The 18,706-nt window shown below is 35.8% G+C and overlaps 1 protein-coding gene across 16 annotated transcripts in view; it reads left to right on the top strand.

Annotated features, from left to right (window-relative positions):
* The first annotated feature begins 308 nt into the window (after positions 1-308).
* RALGAPA1 (Ral GTPase activating protein catalytic subunit alpha 1) overlaps positions 309-18,706 on the top strand; it is a 212,429-nt gene continuing 194,031 nt past the window's right edge. For 11 of the 16 annotated variants that reach the window (XR_012494845.1, XM_074328151.1, XM_019750426.2 and 8 more), the window contains exon 1: positions 309-887. Coding sequence is in view for 15 of the 16 variants with exons in the window: in XM_074328151.1 (XP_074184252.1) it covers positions 782-887 (106 nt within the window). In the remaining variant the exon portion in view is untranslated. The remainder of the gene's footprint in view (positions 888-18,706) is intronic. The other 5 variants (XM_019750440.2, XM_074328154.1, XM_019750436.2 and 2 more) reach the window with 3 other exon arrangements.

Genomic DNA, 18,706 nt, shown 5'->3' with positions numbered 1-18,706 from the left:
GTTTTGGAGCTATCCTCTGATGTTTTGAAGTTATGATGACATAGTAAACGGTGGAGATGAAGGATTTTTAAGCAAAAATATACGACACTATGGGAGTTAGGCTAGGAATCACTTTGCTTACAATAACACACAAAGTAATTCCCTTCCCTGACTTTCTTGGGCTCCTCCTTCGGCTGCTTACACAGGAAACCAAAGGCGAGTAAGGCCACGGATGATCTCACGCTCGCATGACGTCAAGAAAGCTTGACGTCAGAAGGCGGTTGCCACGGGGACCATTCGCCACTGACGGCAGCGTCGTGAAATCCCATCACTACACTCGGTATCCCTTTCGGCTTCTGCAAGGTCTAAGCTTGCTACAGACGCTTTAACCTTAAGGGGGCCTCAGGGAGGGAGGAGTGTGCTGCTGCCGCCGGGAGCCCCACCTCCGTGGCTCCTGGTCCCGCGCCCCGGCCTGTGGCGGCGAGCGGCGGCCGCAGGAAGCGGGCGGCGGAGGCGGCGGCGGGCGACTCACCCTGGTCTCCCTTGCTTTGTGCAGGGCTGGGAGAAGGGATCCGCCATATTGGAGCCGGAGCCGAGGGTGGCTTGCAGCCGCGGCGCGAGGCGGGCGGAGGTGGCGGCCCTGGCCTGGATCTGGGAGGAGTCGGCTGCACCCGGGCCCGCAAGTCTGGGGAGTGAATGAGCCGCTCACGCTAGTCTCCTCCCCGCCCACTCCCTCCACTTTCCGCCGGTGGAACCGGGCCGGGAGGGGGCCGGAGACGGCCGTGGAGGTGGCAGCGGCAGGATGTTCTCCAAGAAGCCGCACGGGGATGTGAAGAAGTCGACCCAAAAGGTGCTGGACACCAAGAAGGACGCGCTGACCCGCCTCAAGCACCTGCGCATCGTCATCGGTGAGGAGCGAGGGGTGGCGGCGCCCGGAGGCCTGGGTTACCTGGCCTTCCCGCGTCTGGAGCCCCTGGGGACTCTTCCCCCGGTCCTGGCGACGTGCGGGAGCAGAGGGCGAGGCGTCGCCTCTGCAGAGACGCGGGAGGGCGGTTAATTTGGGGAAGAGAAAAACTTGGCAGTTGCCAAACACTAACACAGAGTTATCTCATTTTGAGTTCATAGTCTGAAATCATTTTTAAACACTAGTATTCCTCTAAAAACTTGGATTTTTTTTAGACTTTCGGGAGACTTAGTGTCGTGTGTAATGGTATTTATAGGATATGTTGGCCAGATGACGACCGTCATCCACACCCAAGTGAAAACAAAAATAAAGTCCTCTCTTAGACAATGTAGACCTTAGTCTTTCAAGTTTCTTGGCTAATGAGGGCCAGGAGGAAGCAGTTGTACCCCTTTGGGAAGTGGGTGGTTCTCAAAAACCTTGTGGGAAAGAGCCCCGCCCTTTTGTTAATGCACCTCGTTCGTCATTACTGTCATTTAGAGAGAATTATTATTCATGATAGGAAAAAGGTAGTTTACAGCGTCCTTTTCTTCTAGAGAACTGTATAGGATTCTGTTTTTATTCAATCAACAATTTCTTACTGTCTGTTACCCTCTGCTTCTGTTTTGCTGGCAAACCAGAGAGTGCTCTGAGTTTTGGATAGTGTTAAATCTTTTGGCTACTTGGTCATTTCTTAGGCTGACAAGGGCTATAATAAGACTTATGGAATATCTGGTCTTGTACTTGGATATTTTAGATGAAATTTGAGGTGACAAAGAAAGTGAGTTTGCCTGTGATAATACGGAGTTAAAGGCAGAACTGAGATTTGAACCCAGATGTCTGAATCATAATTCAGAGTTTATTATCTCAAGTTCTCTTCCTAATGAGTGTTTATTTTGAAAAGTGATGTTTATTCAGTGATATAAGTAAGTCCCTTATTTGAGGTGTCTGTTTTCTCAACTATATTGTTTGCACATGCCACCAGGATACCACCAATAATACCCAACATTTGTATGGTGCTTTACTGTTCTCAAAATGATTTCACATAAATTATAATTCATCCTCACAGTAACCCAGAAGAAGAAATCATTATCTTCCTGTTTTTTTACAAATGAGAATACTGAAGTTGGGGATGCTAAATGGTCACCCAGGTACTAGGAGCCAGAGCCAGAACTGGAGCCCAGGTTTCTTGTCTCCAGTTTGTTTCTTACTCTTCCTACATTTATGACAGCACATCTTTATCACAAGTAAGTTGTATTCATTCCTGTGGAATAGTAAGGAAGCAATTAAATCCAGGTTAGTGACATAAAAAGAAAATATAGTTTTCAAGAAAATATAAATCTAAATACTGTTGGGATTATGATATTTTTATTTTTTGTTCTTCATTCTACTTCAGAGTTAACTCATTGAAGTTAACTCACTGGCTGAGAGAGTGAGACAAAGTAAGTTAATGTGAATTTAGGAGAGGTATCACATATAATGGCAGTTTGAAATTCAACACTTAATGGAATTTGACACCTATTTGGGACAAACTGTAGGTTGGGTAATGGCAGAGCTATAAAGTTGAGTTCCAAAGGAGTACTGATATTTTCTAAATTAACTGCCATAGTTCTTTAGTTATAGAGTATTCAAGGAATGTTTCATACATACTTCTTTGGCCTAGAAGTTTCTTCCATCTGGGAGACATGATCTAAATTAAGAGGTCACACATGTCACATATTTTGTACGGCCTAGCTTCCTCCATTTGAAAACAAAACAATAATTAAAAAAACAACCTTTTGTTTTTTAATTTATGGGCTTTTGGAAAATAGAGCATACACTGTGTATAAACATCTAAAATATCCTTAAGAACCTTCAAATAGAGGACATTATGCTTTCAAATTCCCTGTCCTGTGTGTGGAGTAGGTTCATAGTGCAAGATTACTACATTTCAGTAGTTTTAAAACAGTAGTTCTCAACCAGGGATAATTTTGCCTCCCCCCTGACACTGACAATGTTTGGAGACACTTTTGTTTGTCACAACTTGGGGGAGGCGTTTGCGGCATCTAGTGGGTAGCAGGAATGCTGCTAAACATCTTACCATGTACAGGATAATCCCTCACAGCAATATTGTGATCTAGATGTCAGCAGTGGTGAGGTTTAGAAACCTTGTGAAAGTATAAGAGTAAAAGGTGGACCTTCAAATGCTATACTTGGTTCTGATACATTAATTGAATGAAATAGTCTGAATTTTTAAATGGTTATAGTTATTTTGTTTGAAATATGGTTAATGTAGTTTTTAAGAATATGAGTGGGAAAAAGTAGAATGGCAAACGCTGAAAGACATCTTAGAGGTTCACTAATTAGATACATCATTTTGCAGATGGAAAAGCCACTTCAAATCCTTTTTGGAAACAGGTGCAAGTTTAACATAAAGTAAACATATGAGGAAACTAGTTTGCAAAGTAATTGGACATTGCCGATTACACAAGATTTTATTTTTTATTTGGTTCCATCTGAACTATATTTTTAACCCTATTCACTCAGGGTATTTATAGAATTCAGTGGATCCAAATATAAGAACATATTTAAACACTCAGTGTAAACTTTTTTACTTGGCATGTATTCCTACAGTAGGACAATTCCAGCTGAATTGATAGAACTTGACTGAAGGATTTAGATTTAAATCTGCTGTGTTTATTGATGTTGCTATATATTTGATTTGTGGGAACTGGAAGTTACGTTTTTTGTTTTGTTTTTTTTAAGAAATAAAGCCTTGTCTAGTTTCTGAAGTCTCTGTTATTCTCTTACCCTCCCCCTCTTTTTTTTTTTTTTTTTTAACAATTAATAGCCTTAAGATAATAAGTATTAAGTTAGCACCTGTAAAGTGGCTAATAGAATGCCTGGCACATAGTGGATATTGACTAAATGTTAATTTTCATCTATGGCAAGATAATAGTTCTGTCTTCTTGATTTAAAAAGAAAAAAATGAGTACTTATTTAGCTAATAAATATATTGATTATTGTTGGATCATTCTAATAACTATAATTGACATACAATAAATTGCACTATTTAAAGCATATAATTGAATAATTTTTGACACACACACATATACACACATACATATACACACACACACTTACTTTGTGAAGCCGTCATGACAATCGAGATTAGGAAACATATCCAGACAATCAAGATGACAAGTATATCTATAACCTGGTTTCCTTTTGCGCCTTGGTAATCCCTTACTTACACCCCTACTCGCACTAGCCCCCCTGTTCTCTGGGCAATCACTGATCTGCTGTCACTCTAGATTGGTTTGCATTTTCTAGTTTTATATATATGGAATTATATAGTATTTGCTTTTTTTTTTGTTTGGTTTCTTTTATTCAGCCTTATTATTTTGAAATTCATTAATATTGTTGTGGGGGGTATCAATAGTACTTGCTTTTATTGCTGAGTAGTATTCCATTGTATAGATAGGCCACGATTTGATTATCCATTTACCTGTTGATGGACACATGGGTTTTCAGTTTTGAACTATTGCAAAAAGCTGCTATGAAGTGTACTTGTTGTATAGACATAGTCTTTCTTTTCTCTTGGATAAATACCTAGAAGTGGAATGGCTATTAAAGAAACTGCCGCACTGTTTTTTTTATTTTACGTTCTTACCAGCAGAGTATGGAGAGTGCCCCTTTCTCCACAAATGAACCAACACCACTTGGTATTGCCAGTCTTAATTTCAGCCACTATAAGAAGTATGTAGTGGTTATAATTAGTGTTTTCCCGATATTTAATAACATTGAGCATCTTTTAATGTGCTTGTTTGCCATTATATAATTTGTTTGATCAAGTGTCTGTTCGAATCTTTTACCTATTTTTGAAGTTGTTTTCTTACTCAGTTTTGAAAATTAATTATTTATTCTGGATAAAAGTACTTCATCAGATTCCTCCCTCCCCCTCCCTGGATCTTTGGATTGTCTCTTAATTTTCTTAACATTTTCTTTGAAGGAGTAGGATGGGAGTCTTAAGTTTGATTAAGCCTATATATCAATTTTTTATTTTATGATTTGTATACTTTTGGTGGTGTATCTAAAATCTTTGCCTAAGCCAAGGTCACAAAGATTTACTTCCATGCTTTCTTCTAGATTGAAGTTTATTTTTTTGCATTTGGATATCCAGTTGTTGCAGCACCATTTGTTGAAAAAGACTGCTGCCGTTTCACCACTGAATTGCCTTTGTACTTTTTCCAAAACTCAGTTGTTATATATGTGTGGGTCTATTTCTGGACTCTCTATTTTGTTCCTGTGATCTATTTGTCTGTGTTGGTGCCAATACCATGATATTTTTTTATTTACTGTAACTTGATAGTAACTCTTGAAATCAGTTGTCTCTCCAATTTTGTACTTCCTTTCCAAAGGTTTTTTTCTTTTTCTTTTTTCTGGTGTGGTGGTACTATGCCACTTCCTTTACCAATATGAGTTTTATGGTGAGCTTGTCAATTTCTAAAATGAATAAGAAAATTTTCCTGTTTGGATTTTGATTGGGATTGTGATGAATCTATAGGTCAAATTGGGAAAAGTTTACAACAATACTGAATTCTCTGACTCATGAACAAAGTGTGTTTCTCCATTTGTAGAGGGCTTCTTTAATTTCTCTAGTAGTGTTTTGTAGTGTTGTTGTTGTTTTTAATTTTATTGGGGAGGGGGAACAGGACTTTATTGGGGGAACAGTGTGTACTTCCAGGACTTCTTTCCAAGTCAAGTTGTTGTCCTTTCAGTCTTAGTTGTGGAGGGCGCAGCTCAGCTCCAGGTCCAGTTGCCGTTGCTAGTTGCAGGGGGCACAGCCCACCATCCCTTGCAGGACTCTAGGAATTGAACTGGCAGCCTTGTGGTTGAGAGCCCACTGGCCCATGTGGGAATCGAACTGGCAGCCTTCGGAGTTAGGAGCACAGAGCTCCACCCGCCTGAGCCACCGGGCTGGCCTGTTTTGTAGTTTTTAATGTGCAAGTCTTACACATCTTTTGTCGCTTATCCCTAAATACTATCCCCCCTTGATGCTCTTGAAAATGACATCTTTATATTCATTCCAGATTGTTGCTAGTGTAAGAAAATAAAATTGATGTTTGCGTATTGAGCCTTGTATCCTGAAACCTTGCTAAACTCAGTTCTGTACATTTTTTGTAGATTCCATTTGGATTTTTTATGTAGATATTGTCTGTGAAGAAAGACAGTTTTACTTCTTCCTTTCCAATCTGGATGCCTTTATATCTTTTTCTTGCCTTTTTGAACTCACTAGAACTTCTAGAGAATAGAAGTGTGAGAGTGGACATCCTTGTCTTATTTTTGATCTTGGTAAAACAGTGAGTTTTTTTGACTATACAATATGATATTAACTGGAGGTTTTTCGTAGATGTCCTTTATCATGTTGAGAAAGTTTCACGGCTAGATTGCTGAGAGTTTTTTCATCAAAAATGGATGTTAGATTTGTCAAATACTTTTCGGCGATTGAGAACAGATTTTTTTTCATTAATTAACATGATGAATTATAGTCATTGATTTTCAAATGTTAAATCAATTCTGCAAACCTGAGATTAAAGCTCAGTTGTTCCTGATGAATTGTCATATTTATATATTGTTGGATTTGATATGCTAAAATTTTGTTTATGATTGATATATTTATTTTCATGAGGGATACTGGTCTATACTTTGCTTGTAAATTTTTTTTTTTTTTTTGAGGAAGTTGTAAAACTTGATTGAGAACATTTTAACAGTCAAATATCCCACATAACAGTTTACATGGTTTCACATCTTCTTCCTTTAATCCTGTGGTTGTCTTTCCCCTGCTTTTGAAATATAAATGTTTTCTAGTTTGGGGGGAATCTCCCACTTGACGTAGGACTGTCTCTGCTCTAACGCTCAGACAGTGGCTGAGCCAGTTTAGAGATCAGCTTTCAGGTCAGGCCCTCTTGTAATATTTTTGGTTTTGATATTACATGTTAGCCTCATAGTATTAATTGAGAGGTGTTGCTTTCAGAGTTTCTGGAAATGGTCATGTAGAATTGGTACTATTTTTCCTTAAACGTTTGGTGTTATAGAATTCACCAGGGAAGCGATCTGGATCTGGAGTTTTCTCTGAGGGAAGGTTTTCAACTACTTTAATAGATATAGTGCTAGTCAGGTTATTTCTTCTTGAGTGAGTTTGTGTCTTTCAAAGAATTTTCTCATTTCATATAAGTTGTAAAATTTATATGTATAAAGTTGTTCACAGTACTCCCTTATCCTTTTGATATCAGAATCTGTGGTGTCACATCTCATTCTTGATATTGATAATTTGTGTTTTTTTCCTGATCGGTCTGACTAGAGGCTCATCACATTTTATTGATCTTCTAAAAGGACCAGCGTGTTGCTTTATTCATTTCCTCTGTTTCTCTGTTTTTGTTTTATTGATTTCTGCTTTGGTCTTTATTTCCTTTTTTCTGCTTTGTTTTAGTTTTTTTCCACAAAATCATCTTGTAAGTAATCTTGTGGGGTTTTAAATGACAAAGCTCTTTTTTAGTGTTAGTTTAATATGCTCTTTTTTCTAGTTTCTTAAAATGTAAAGATTACTGAGATTATTGATTTAAGACCCTTTTTCCTTTCTACTATAGGCATTTCCCCTATTATAAATTCCACAAATTACGGTATTTTTTGTTTTTATTTTCAATTAGGTCCAAAACGCATTTTAACTTCCCTTTTGATTTTTTCATTGTTCCATGGGTTATTTACATTTATGTTCTTTATTTTCAAATAGTTGTGCATTATTCAGATATCTGTTATTGATTTCTAACTTAACTTCATTATAGTTAGAGAACATATGTTTATGACTTGAGTTTTTAAAAATTTACTGAAATTTCATAGCCCAGAATGTTTTAACTTGATAGATATTCCATATGCACTTGAACAAAAAATGTATTGTGCCGGTGTTGGGTTGAGTGTCCTAAAGATGTCAATTAGGACAGGTTGTTTGAAAGTGTTCAAATCTTCTATATCCTTGGTGAATTTTTGTCTACTTGTTTTTATCAATTATTGACTGGGGGTAGGGAGGTGGTGGTGCTGAAGTTTCTGACTGTTATTGTGGGGTTATCTGTTTCTTTTTGCAGTTCTGTCAGATTTTATTTCATGTATTTTGAAGCTTTGTTATTAGGTTCCTAAACATTTGGAATTATTGTCTCCTGATAAAATGACTCCTTTATTATTAAGAAATGAGCGCTTATCCCTGGTAGTCATTGCCCTGTAATCTACTTTGACAGTAATTTAGCTACTTCCACTTTAATTGACGAGTATTGGTAGGGTATATATTTTCCTGTCTTTTTAATCTATTTGTATTTTTATATTTAAATGGATTTCTTGTTGACTGTGTATGGTTGAGTTTTATTTTTATCTAATCTAGTAATCTCAACCTTTTAATTGAGATGTTTGGGTGATGTTCATTTTTTCCTTTTTCTCCATACTGTTATCTAGTGCTACATCCCCAGAATTCTTTTATGTTCAATTGGAATTTTATGTCTTTTTGACTACCTTCGCCCATTTCCCCCCTCCTCGCCTCTGGCAGCCACCATTATGCTCTCTGTTTTCTATGAGTTTGGTCTTTTAGAGTCAACACATAGGTGTAAATCATAGTTACAGTATTTGATTTTCTCTGTCTGACTTCACTTAGCATAATGCCCTCGAGCTCTACATATGTTGTAGCAAATGGCAGGGTTCTTTTTTTATGGCTGAATAATATTCCATTGTATGTGTATGTACACATACACTCACATATCACATTTTCTTGATCCATTCTTCTGTTGAGGGACACTTGGGTTGTTCTCATGTCTTGGATATTGTAAATGCTGCAATGACATGGAGGTATAGTGTCTTTAAGATAGTGATTTCATTTATTTCAGGTATATACCCAGAAGTAAAATTGCTGGATTATGTGGTAGTTTATTTTTTAACTTTTTGAGGAACCTCCATATTGTCTTCTATAGTGGCTGGACCAATTTACATGCTCACCAACAGTGTACAAGGGTCTCCTTTTCTTCACATCCTTGCCAACACTCGTTATTTCTTGTCTTTTTTATAATAACCATCCTAACAAGTGTGAGGTGATATCTCATTGTGGTTTTGATTTGCATTTCCCTGATGATTAGTGGTGTGGAACACCTTCTCATGTACCTGTTGACCATCCGTATGTATTGAGAAAAATGTCTATTCAGATCCTCTGCCCATTTTTTAGTTGGGTTGTTTGTTACTTTACTATAAGGTGTGAGTTCTTTACATATTTTGGGTATCAATCCCATATTAGATACATGATTTGCAAATACTTTCTCCCATTGAGTAGGTTACCTTTTCATTTTGTTGATGAGTTTCTTTGCTGTTCAGAAGCTTTTTATTTTTATGTAATCCCACTTGTTTATTTTTGCTTTTGTTGCTTTTGCTTTTGGTGTCAGATTCAAAAAATCATCACCATGACTGATGTCAAGCAGTTTTGCCTTTGCCGCTTATATTTTCTTCTGGAAGTTTTATGGTTTCAAGTCTTACGTTCAAGTCTTTAATTCATTTTGGGTTCATTTTTCTTTATGGTGTAAGATAGAGATCCAGTTTTGTTCTTTTGCATTTGGCTGTCTAGTTTTTCCTATATTATTTATTAATGAGACTATCCTCTCCCCATTGTATATTCTTGGTTCTTTTGTCATAAATCCGTTGACCATTTATGCATAGATTTATTTTTCTGGTCTGTCTATTCTGTTCCATTGATATATGTGTCTTGTGTTTATGCCAATACCATACTACTTTGATTACTATAGCTTTGCAATATAGTTTGAAATCCCGATGTGTGATACCTCTCACTTTATTCTTTCGTCTTGAGATTGCATTGGCTACTTGGAATCTTTTGTGGTTCCATACAGATTTTAGGATTGTCTGTATCTACTTCTGTGAAAAATGCAATTGGAATTTTTATAGGAATTTCATTGAATATATAAACTGCTTCAGTTCATATGGACATTTTAACAGTATTCTTCCCATCCATGATTATGGAATCTTTCCATTTATTTGTGTCTTCAGTTTCATCAATGGCCTATAATTTTCAGTGTACAGATCTTTTACCTTTTTGGTTAAACTTATTCCTAGGTATTTTACTCTTTTTGATGTAATTGTAAATGGTCATGTTTCTTAAATTCTTTTCCTGACGGTTGTTAGTGTATGGAAATACAACTGATTTGATACTGAATTTGTTTATTCGAACAGTTTTTTTTGTGTGTGAAGTCTTTAGGGTTTTCTCTGTTACAAGATCATGTCATCTGTAAATAGTTGTCTGCAAATAGAGACCGTTTTACTTCTTCCTTTCAGATTTGGATGCCTTTTATTTCTTCTTGCCTATTTGCTCTTGCGAGAACTTCCAATACGATGTTGAATGAAAGTGGTAAGAGTGGGCATCCTTGTCTTGTTCCTGATCTCAGAGGAAAAGCTTTCAGCTTCTCGCCATTTGAGTGTGATGTTATCTGTGGACTTGTCATATATGGCTTTTATTATGTTGAGGTTCATTCCTTCTACACCCAGTTTGTTGAGTTTTTATTATGAATGAGTGTTGAGTTTTGTCAATGCTTTTTCTATACCTACTGAGATGATCATATGATTTTTATCCTTCATTTTGTTAATGAGGTGAATCACAATGATTGATTTGTGAATGGTGAACCATCTTTGCACACCTGAAGTCAGTGCTACCTAGTCATGGTAATGATCCTTTTAATGTACTGTTGACTGTGGTTTGCTAATATTTTGTTGAGAAATTTTACATCTGTATTCTTCAGGGATAATGTAATTGTCTTGTAGTGTCCTTCTTTGGTTTTGTTATCAGTAATGTTGGCCTTGTAAAATGAATTTGGAAGTGTTCCCTCCTGTTCTGTTATGTGGGAGAGTTTGGGAAGGATTGGTATGCATTCTTTTTTAAATGTTTGGTAGATTTCACCAGTGAAGTCATCTGGTTCCGGACTCTTTTATTTTTAACTTTTTTATTTATTTAAGTGTGTTTTTCCAGGACCCATCAGCTCCAAGTCAAGTAGTTGTTTCAATTTAGTTGTGGAGGGCGCAGCCCACAGTGGCCCATGTGGGGATCGAACTGGCAACCTTGTTGTTAAGAGTACCGTGCTCTAACCAACTGAGCTAACCAGTGGCCCCCTGGACTTTTCTTTTTTGGGAGCTTTTTGGTTACTGATTCAGTCTCCTTCCTTGTAATTTTTCTGTTTAGATTCAGACCAGTAACTAGTCATCGGGATCTGGATGATGTACACTTAATGATATTATTGATTTGGTTAAGTTTAATAAGTCTGTCATCTTGCTGTGTTTTCTGTTTGGCCTGTCTGTGCTTAGTTCCCTTCTCTCTCTCTCTCTGCCTTCTTTTCTATTATTAGTTGAGTAAACTTATGATTCTTTTTAAAACTTCTTTGTTGGATTATTAGCTATAATCTTTTATTCATTGCTTTATGATTTATGGTATGCATCTGTAACTTTCCGGAGTCTTCTAGTAAGTGATTATTATACCACTTCTTGTGTTGTGTTAAAGACTTACAAGTGTGTACTTCCATTTCTCCCCCCAGCTTTGATACTTTTTTTCATGAATTTATTTATACGTGTTGTAAGTCCTTCATTATATTATTTTGTTTAAACAAGCAGTTATCTTTTAAAGATTTTGAAATAATAAGACAAAGACATATGTTTACCCATGTAGTACTATTTTCAGTGCTCTTCGTTCCATCGCGGATATTAATAGATACTTCCATCTATCCAGTATCATTTTGCTTCTTCTGAAGGACTTCCTTTAACCATTTCTTCTGTGATGATGATCTGGTGGTGAATTCCTCATGTTTTTGTTTGTGTAAAGTATTTTGCTTCTTTTCTGAAAGATATTTTGCTTTGTTTAGAATTCTAGGTTGATGGCTTTTTCCCTTTGTCCTTTGAAGATTTTACTCCACTGTCTTGGTGCTTGCATTGTTTCTGATAAGTCTTCTATCATACTTACCTTATTCTGTACGTTTATGTCATTTTTTTCCCCCAGCTACTTTTAAGATTTTCTCTTTACTAGTTTTGAGCAATATGTGCCCAAGTTTGTTGGCTTGGGGTTCATTGAGCTTATTAGATTTATGGGTTTATAATTTTCATAAAGTTTGGGGAAATTTTAGCCATTTTTTCCTCCACTTATTGCTCTCATCCCTTTCTGGAATTTCATTTATTAGCATATTGATAAGTATAATATTAGGTTAATATATTAGAAAATATTATTAGTATATTGGGAGATCTCGTAGCAGTAAAAGAACTGACATTCTTTTAATTTTTTTGGATTCTTTTTTCTCTGTGTTTTCTGTTGCTAAGTTCACTAGGCTTTTGCTACATGCAGTCTGCCCATCTAGCTTATTTTTCACATCAGACATAGTTTTTATCTGGTTCATTTTCTATGTATGTATTAGTATGTATGGAAATTATATTGTCTACATGTCCTCTTGAGCATATGAAGTACCATTAAGATAACATTGTACTACTTCTCTGCTCATTCTAGCATCTGTCAAATCTGGGTCAATTGATTATTCTCTACATCCTGGGTTGTTTTCTTTGTATTCAGGGTCATCTTTGGATTTCTGATAATTGTGAATTTTATCTTCTTCTGAATATTTTTGTGTCCATAATTCTTGTAAATTCTTGAACTTTTTTCTGGGATGCCATTAGTTGCTTAGAAATAGTTTGATCATTTTAGGCCTTGCTTTTACAGTTTATTGAGTGGATCCATCTAGGGCTATTACCTAGTATGAAGCAATACCTTCCTGAGTGTTCTACCCTAATGCCCTGTAAATTGAGATATTTTTTTTTTAGCTCACCTTTTGGGAACAGGCACTGTTCTTGGTCCTATGTACACATCTGGTACTGTTCCCTTCAGTTTTTTCACATAGCTTTCTCCTGTCTTGGGACTTTTCCTTACAAGGTGTTATGATTATAGTGGAAAGGGACCTCTCCTGGGTTCTTGCTGTATGTAGCTTTCTCCTCTTTCCTGCTCTCTCCTGTGAACTCTTGTTACCTTGGTCTTCTTGGACTGTCATCTCGTTTTCTCAACTCATGGCTCTGCCTGGATTTCCTCTTACCTTAGCCAGGAAATTCTTTAGTAAGCTGGAGCAGTCGAAGGTGCACCTCGTTTGCTTGCTGTCTGTCAGAAACGACTTTATCTGATGTCCATACCTGTTTAAAATAAACAAAAACTCTAAAAACCCTAAAACGTAAGTAACAGTTTTCAAGACACTGGATATGCATGCTGTAAGAGGTTCTCTTAAGTGAATGAGACTGAAAATTGGCTTCATATTGGCTCCCATTTTTTACTTTTTTATATTTAGAGAATAAATTTAGTATCAATTGATCAGTGAAATAGATCTGATTTATACATCTGGATATATTAATTTTTCACAAAGAAAATTGTATTAATATCTTAAATCAGAAAAATAAACTCATGTTTAGTTAGGTATAAATGGTCATTTATAAGGACATTTAATATGTTCATTAAATAAATATGTTTATATGTTCATTATATAATATGTTCATTAAATAAATAACTTAAAGATGGTATAGATTAACTTGGAACAGGTGTGGCTGGAAATCTGAAAGTGCACAGGAGTCACTGTAAACTGTAAATTGCCTGTAAAAATAAACTAACCTGGTATTTGAATATATTTTTAATGGTTGATATACAAAATTAGTAAGTAATCCTATACACGTGACATTGGACCCTTTTATATTCCTTAATTTGTATATATGTTTTCATATAGTACTTAAATTTGAATCTTACTCATTTGAAAAGTTAGTTTGACCTCATTGAAACACTTTATGTTTGTTATTCATGAAGAAGTGATTTAGTGAGCAGATTATCTACATAAACAATGTTACTGATTAATTTGCCTAGTAGAAAGCTGTTTCAAATATTGCAAGCAATCTTTGCATTAACATTCTTTTTATTGAGGATTCCATTGCGTATAAAGGGTTTTACATGGCTTATAGGACTGAATAAAATGTGAAATAGAACAACCAGTGATAAAACAAACAACTGAATATCCACTACTTAAAGAGAGGAAACATTATCAGGTTCTAGAGATGAGCTGATTACAGCTGTAAAGCATTGAATTTGGTTCTTAGGTTTCCTAGCAGCTAAAGTGAAAAGAGAACATGTTGGGTTATAGGTTTTCAGTGTCTTAGAAAAGAAAACATGCTGCTGCTGCTTCTGCTGCTGCTTCTACTGCTTCTTCTTCTTCTTCTTCTTCTTCTTGTAAAACACTTTTTCTTGATTCTAAATCCAATCACAATTTGTATGAGTTCATATATTATCTAATGTGTCTTTTTCTTTTAGAAGGATCATTGTGATAGAAATAGACCTTGAAGAAAATAGAAAAATAGGTGATTAGTATGTCTGTTAGATCTAGTCTTTCTAAAATCAAATGTCTACACAATCTAAATGTGTGTGTTTTTTAACTTTTGTAAATGGCATCACCGTCTTCCAGGTTACCAACACATGAAAATTAACCTTTGATCTTTGACAATGTGATAGAAAAAGACAAATGGTTGTAAGTTTGTCCCACAGATACCTCAAGCTCGAAGTATCCCAACATAAATTTATCTTCGTTTACCACATTGTTGTCTTTAGCTTCTTGTTACCCCTCTCTGGTACTTTCCATTCCTGTAATATCGAACTAGAAATCAGTTTCTGTGATGTGTATATCTTTGCTAATAATACTACTGTATCAAACTACCTTTCCGTCAGTCTCACACCTGAAGGTTTCTACTCTTCCTTCCCTATTAGGTAGGGATAGGAGTTTTTCCTACACTGAACACATTTGTTTCTAGTAATTTGGTTATTTTATTATGATGTAATTATTTATTTGCATTTCTATATCTTCATACCTTCCTGAGGGCATAGGTGTGTCTTTTTATCTTCCTATCCCTAGAGTCATCACAGTGCCTGGCATATAATAGATATTCACTAAATATTACGTAGTTCATGAATGAATGTATTAAGTATGAGGAGAGCAAAGTTGCTCTTTTGTGAGTAGCTTCCTTTCAGTTGACAATGGTAGGAAAAAATAAAGTCATCATTCACATTAGAAAGAGACCTTGGATTGTCTAGTACCTGGGCAAAAAAAAAGCTTCAGAATATAAAGTCTGCTTTATGTAAAATGTAAAAACAACGAAAATCAAGTAGCAGGATGTTAACTGAAAAATGTTTACGGCATTATGGCAGAGATTATTAGATAATTTCCCACATTATTGAAGGCAGTCTTCATGACCCTTATATAACATCTAATTATTAGAGAGTTTATGGCTGACGAGCCTAACAACATGTAACGTGTACCTCTCCCCCAACTCCACTCCCCGGTTAACAGTAAACTGACCTGGGATAGACAGAGAGGAGAAGGAGATGTGAAGGCAGAACAGAACACCAGGTTTGCAGCTCCAATTTGTCACAGCAACTACAGGAAACTAATACCAATCTCTAATACAGACTTGGCTTTTTGTTCTTCCATATGAATCTCAGAATCAGCTTGTTAATAAATTCAATGATGATATTGTTAGAATTTTTTTTTATTGGATTGCTTTGAATATGTAGATTTAATTTAGAAGACATTGACATCCGTAGACACTGTTCTTTCTATCCCTTGGGGTCTTCATTTATTCATTTAGGCTTTTCTTAATGTTTATATATAAAAATTTCATATTTTTCTCTAAGAAAGAGCTGCACATCTTTTTTTATAGGTAAGAACAGTTACATTGAAAAAAGTGTTAAATTTAAAAAGGATGACTTCTCTTTGCTACAGAAGGAGCTCATGTGACCATTAAATGGTGATTTAAATAAAGGTCAAGAAGAAAGAATGCTCGTCTGGATAAAAACATATAAAATCACTGTTTCTTATAATAGAATAAATTCTAAATAGTTCTAATTCTTCAGTGTGAATTGGGAAAAAAAATAAGCAGATATATTTTAAATATTGGGATAAGGAAGATCAGTCTTAGAACTTACACCGAAGTTAGAAATTGTCATGAAAATGATTGATAAACTTGTCTATATAAAGCACTTTTAAATTTCTAAAAGTGCAGCTCATTATTAACAGTCAAAAGACAATTAGCAAACCAAGAAACGTTTGTAACGTTTAAAAGAGTTAATTTCCTTAATTTATGGACTGGTAAAAATTCACAAAATTTGGAAAAGATTGTAAAGTATGTTTGAAGACATAGAAACAGCTCGTACATTGCTGGTGGAATGTAAATTAGAAGGCAGTTTGACTTAAGTGTCAAAGTTTTAAACGTACATTTATATATATTCTTTGAAACCACCGTTTCCATTTCTTAGTATTTATTCTAAGGATGTAAGTGGATAAGTGTAATATCAGTGCAGTGTTTAGACTAATGAATAATTAGAACCAATTTAAATACTCATTTGGGAATTTATTTCAGAATTTAAGTATATTTTTAAACTATATAAGACTATCTAGGTATCTATGACTATACTATATATTTTACTATAAGACCGGTTCTTATATAGTATAGTATATGATGTAATATAATATAATATAATACCCGGTCTTATCTTACTATAAGACCCAGTATACTATACTATAATATATAATATAATAGTGGGTCTTAGATTAATTTTTGCTCCAAAAGATGCATTAGAGCTGATTGACCAGCTAGGTCTTATTTTCAGGGAAACATGGGAGCTTTTAAGTAGGAACATATAGTGGAGAAAGAGTATCTAGGTTCTCAGCTATGTTATTTAACACTTTTATAGATAACTTACCTGTCTATAAAATCAAAGTAATAATGCTTTAGATGTTGGAAGATTACATGAAAAAATGCATTTGAAGCACAGAATTTATGGAAGAATTTAAAACATTATTTTAATTTTAATTGGAACCTTAATGGTGATAAAATTGAATCAGAGATATGGCCTAATCAAAGTCAAGTAAAAATTTATTCTTAAGAAATAAATTGAGTACAAATCCCTGACTGATTTTCACGATGGTCTAGATTCTGTACTTTTATTCTCAGTCTTTATTTTTTTAAAAAATGGGTAAATTGGAGGGAAAATAATTTAAAAGTTATATTTTGGGAAAACAAAGGAGAATTGAATGAAAGGAAATAATATTTGTTGTTGGTATTTTATTTCAAGTAAACACAAGGAAATCCTTAAATTGTATCACTTAGCAACATTACTCTTTCCTTCCCCACCCAAAACTAAAGTAAAATAGCTGGTGAAGAGAGTTCCTAGACCCAGTTTCTGTGTGTGTGTGTGTGTGTGTGTGTGTGTGTGTCTAGGTATAAGCTTCCCCATACCAACAAGCAATTTTTGGACACCAGTAGGGTGTCTGACAACAATTCTGACGCTGTACCCAGAGATAGAATCAGATTCCACAGATAAAGGGCTCAGTCCACAAGAGGCCCTCTACTTCAGAGTCCAGTTGCAAGCTCAGGTTGTTTGTTACCTGTGCTTCTGACTGGCCTGCTACAAATGGGAGGTTCCAACGACCATCTCCTTTTGGGTTTTACCAATTTGCTAGAATGGCTTCACAGGAAACCTGTTTACTCACCAGATTACCCATTTATTACAAAGGATATTCAAGGATATGAATCAACAGTGAACGAAGGAGCTTCTGTACTCACGAAGCGTGGGGCTTGACACGGTGGCATGTGGAAGCGTTCTGGTTCCCCAGCATGGAAACTCTCCAGAAAAAGGGCAGAGAAGCTTTCCTCTTGGTTTTTATGGAGGCTTCATTATGTAGTCATGATTGACTAAATCACTGGCTATTGGTGATTAAACTCAGTCTCCAGCCCCTCCCCCTTTCCTGGAGGTCCGGGTGAGTCTGAAATTTCTGATCCTCTAGTCATGTGGTTGGCTGCATTGGCAGCCAGCCCCATCCTTAGGTGCTTTCCAAAAGTCACTTCATTAACATAACAGAAGGCCTTTATCACTTTCAACACTTAGGAAATTCCCAGGGTTTTTGGAGCTCTGTGCCAGAAATGGGGACAAAAGATCAAATATATACTTATAAATCGCGTTGGTCGAGCATAAATCAATCAGGCTTCACTAGAATTAATTGACAGAGTTTTTATTTGAGGGTCTTAAGGTTTGCAAATCACCCAGAGTGTTCTGAAGAAAAAAGTTGAGAATTATTATAGTAAAAAATACATTCTTGAGAAGAATCAGTCCTGCATTCTTAGCCTCTGGATTGGTCTGAGATGGTAATCTTCCAGATGACCACTAGTCTGGGTAATGGATGTCAGGTGGTCTAGACACGTGAACATTCTTTCCTAAGTTCTTTACTTGAACGTTCTTTACTAAGTTCTTCAGAGGATTACGTATTGTATTTATATATATCTCCAGGCATTGATCCACAACTGAAAAGGTCGAAGGTTTAAGTCCTCAGGCTCAGGCTAAAGTAAAATAAAATCTCTTACTCATGTTTCAGCCCATTCTAACTTAAAGTAATTTTGTTAGCTTGGCTATGGTGAATCGATCTTGTTTCTTCACTCATTCCTCAAACACAATATCACAGCTACTAAGTGTTGTGTTTGTGTTACCAAAAATTTGTTGTTATTGTCTGAATTCTTTTAAATCAGTAGTTTCAAGATTCCCAGTCATCTTTCCTTTTCTATCAGTTGTCCTTAGGGCCATCTAGAGGCGAGTTGTTTATTACTATAAGCCGTTTCTTATAAACATGTCATTTCTTCTAAAATGTCGTTAAGAAAAATAATTATCCA

This window comes from Rhinolophus sinicus, linkage group LG03, assembly GCF_036562045.2.
Source record: "Rhinolophus sinicus isolate RSC01 linkage group LG03, ASM3656204v1, whole genome shotgun sequence".
Lineage (NCBI taxonomy): Eukaryota > Metazoa > Chordata > Mammalia > Chiroptera > Rhinolophidae > Rhinolophus > Rhinolophus sinicus.
The sequence above is the reverse complement of the archived record's forward strand: the minus strand, read 5'-3'. Positions and strand labels throughout refer to the sequence as shown.